The sequence below is a fragment of the Ichthyophthirius multifiliis genome (assembly GCF_000220395.1).
Source record: "Ichthyophthirius multifiliis unplaced genomic scaffold scaff_1120509249448, whole genome shotgun sequence".
NCBI lineage: Eukaryota > Ciliophora > Oligohymenophorea > Hymenostomatida > Ichthyophthirius > Ichthyophthirius multifiliis.
The window spans coordinates 2,068-3,447 of NW_004087704.1; the positions used below are offsets into that span (position 1 = coordinate 2,068).

Below are 1,380 nucleotides of genomic sequence, written 5' to 3' on the forward strand. Positions count from 1 at the left end.
TTTGCATGTAAGACATCCGTTTACTGCATGTAGCACATCCAGTGAAAAGTAGAACACATAGTACAGGCTTAATTGAAATCATTAGGATCATAAGAATATTAAGGACAATTACATTATTAAGGAACCCTATTCTCAAAGCATGTATCACAATCAATCGCATTAGAACATGTTGCACATTTAATATTACAATCATAGCAAGTTTTTAATGAAGCATCTGCATATTTTCCATTTGGACACGAAGAAATACATTTTTAATCATAATAAAAATATCCACTTTTGCATAAATCACAAGAAACTCCATCAGTACATTCTTAACATTCTGGAATACAATTTAAACAATTATCTATATTTAAATAATAGCCTTTAATACAAGAAGTACAAGAAGTACCGTCAGTACACCCAGCACATTAAGGCATACATTCAAAAACATAAACATATAAGTCCGTCATTCCATAAGATCTTGCAAAACATTCAGAAAAAGAATTTTTGCGATTACTAAAAATTTCCATTTCAATTTCTTAATTATTAGTGAAATAATCGAAATCCGCTTATTAATATTCTTCGTTAAAGATATCTTATCCACATAAATTAGTAGAAGCATTATTTTTAAATAATTTTGTAACAAAATCATTATTTATCATAATTTACAAAAAATCTGTTCCAATATCCCATTAATCAATCATAATATATATAAAGCTGAAAGAATAACCATATAAAGGTTTTTATGATTTATGTAAATAATATAAGACACATTAATTACCACATCTATTAAAACCTCCAAAGATATTATGAGAACCACATTTTTAAATAAAACCACCTCCTTTACCTCTATCAACATCCATACCACAATCAATAGCTTAAGAAAAAGTATAACTTGCAAATAAACATTAATTCTAAAGAGTTTTTATTTGAGATTAAAAAATTAATAAATAAGTTAACAATATGATAAAAATATAAATATTATTAGAATACATTTTATATTTAATTGATAATAAAAAAAATTAATAAAAATAAAAATAATATATGTTTTTTATATATAAAAAAAATATAAAAAATCAATATTAAATGTAATAAATAAAATATAAAGTAAAATTTAATATTATATTGATAAAAAAAATAAAATAAAAAAAATATGAAAAAACAATAAAAATAAAAGAAAAAATGTATCTTTAAATATTTATTTATTTATTTATTTATTTATTTATTTATTTATTTATTTATTTATTTTCCTTTTTTTATTTATTTATTTATTTATTATTTCATTTATTTATTTATACATTTTATTTATATATTTTTTTTATACTAAATTTTTTAAATATTAATTTGACTATATTTTTTTATTTTTAATTTCATATATTTAAATAATCTATATTATATATT

The 1,380-nt window shown here is 19.6% G+C and overlaps 1 protein-coding gene across 1 annotated transcript in view, besides 3 other annotated features; it reads right to left on the bottom strand. All coding sequences in view use genetic code 6, as the record gives it.

Moving 5' to 3' along the window:
- The window catches only part of IMG5_004850 (zinc finger lsd1 subclass family protein, putative), a gene marked incomplete at both ends in the record, with an annotated part of 1,618 nt that extends 776 nt beyond the window's left edge, over window positions 1–842 (bottom strand). The window contains one exon of the mRNA XM_004039909.1: window positions 1–842. This exon is cut by the window's left edge and continues 776 nt beyond it. Coding sequence (XP_004039957.1) covers window positions 1–842 — 842 coding nt within the window.
- Window positions 843–1,107: 265 nt separating this feature from the next.
- Window positions 1,108–1,160: a microsatellite.
- A 14-nt stretch (window positions 1,161–1,174) lies between these two features.
- Window positions 1,175–1,294: a microsatellite.
- Window positions 1,267–1,303: a microsatellite.
- The last annotated feature ends 77 nt before the right edge of the window (window positions 1,304–1,380 follow it).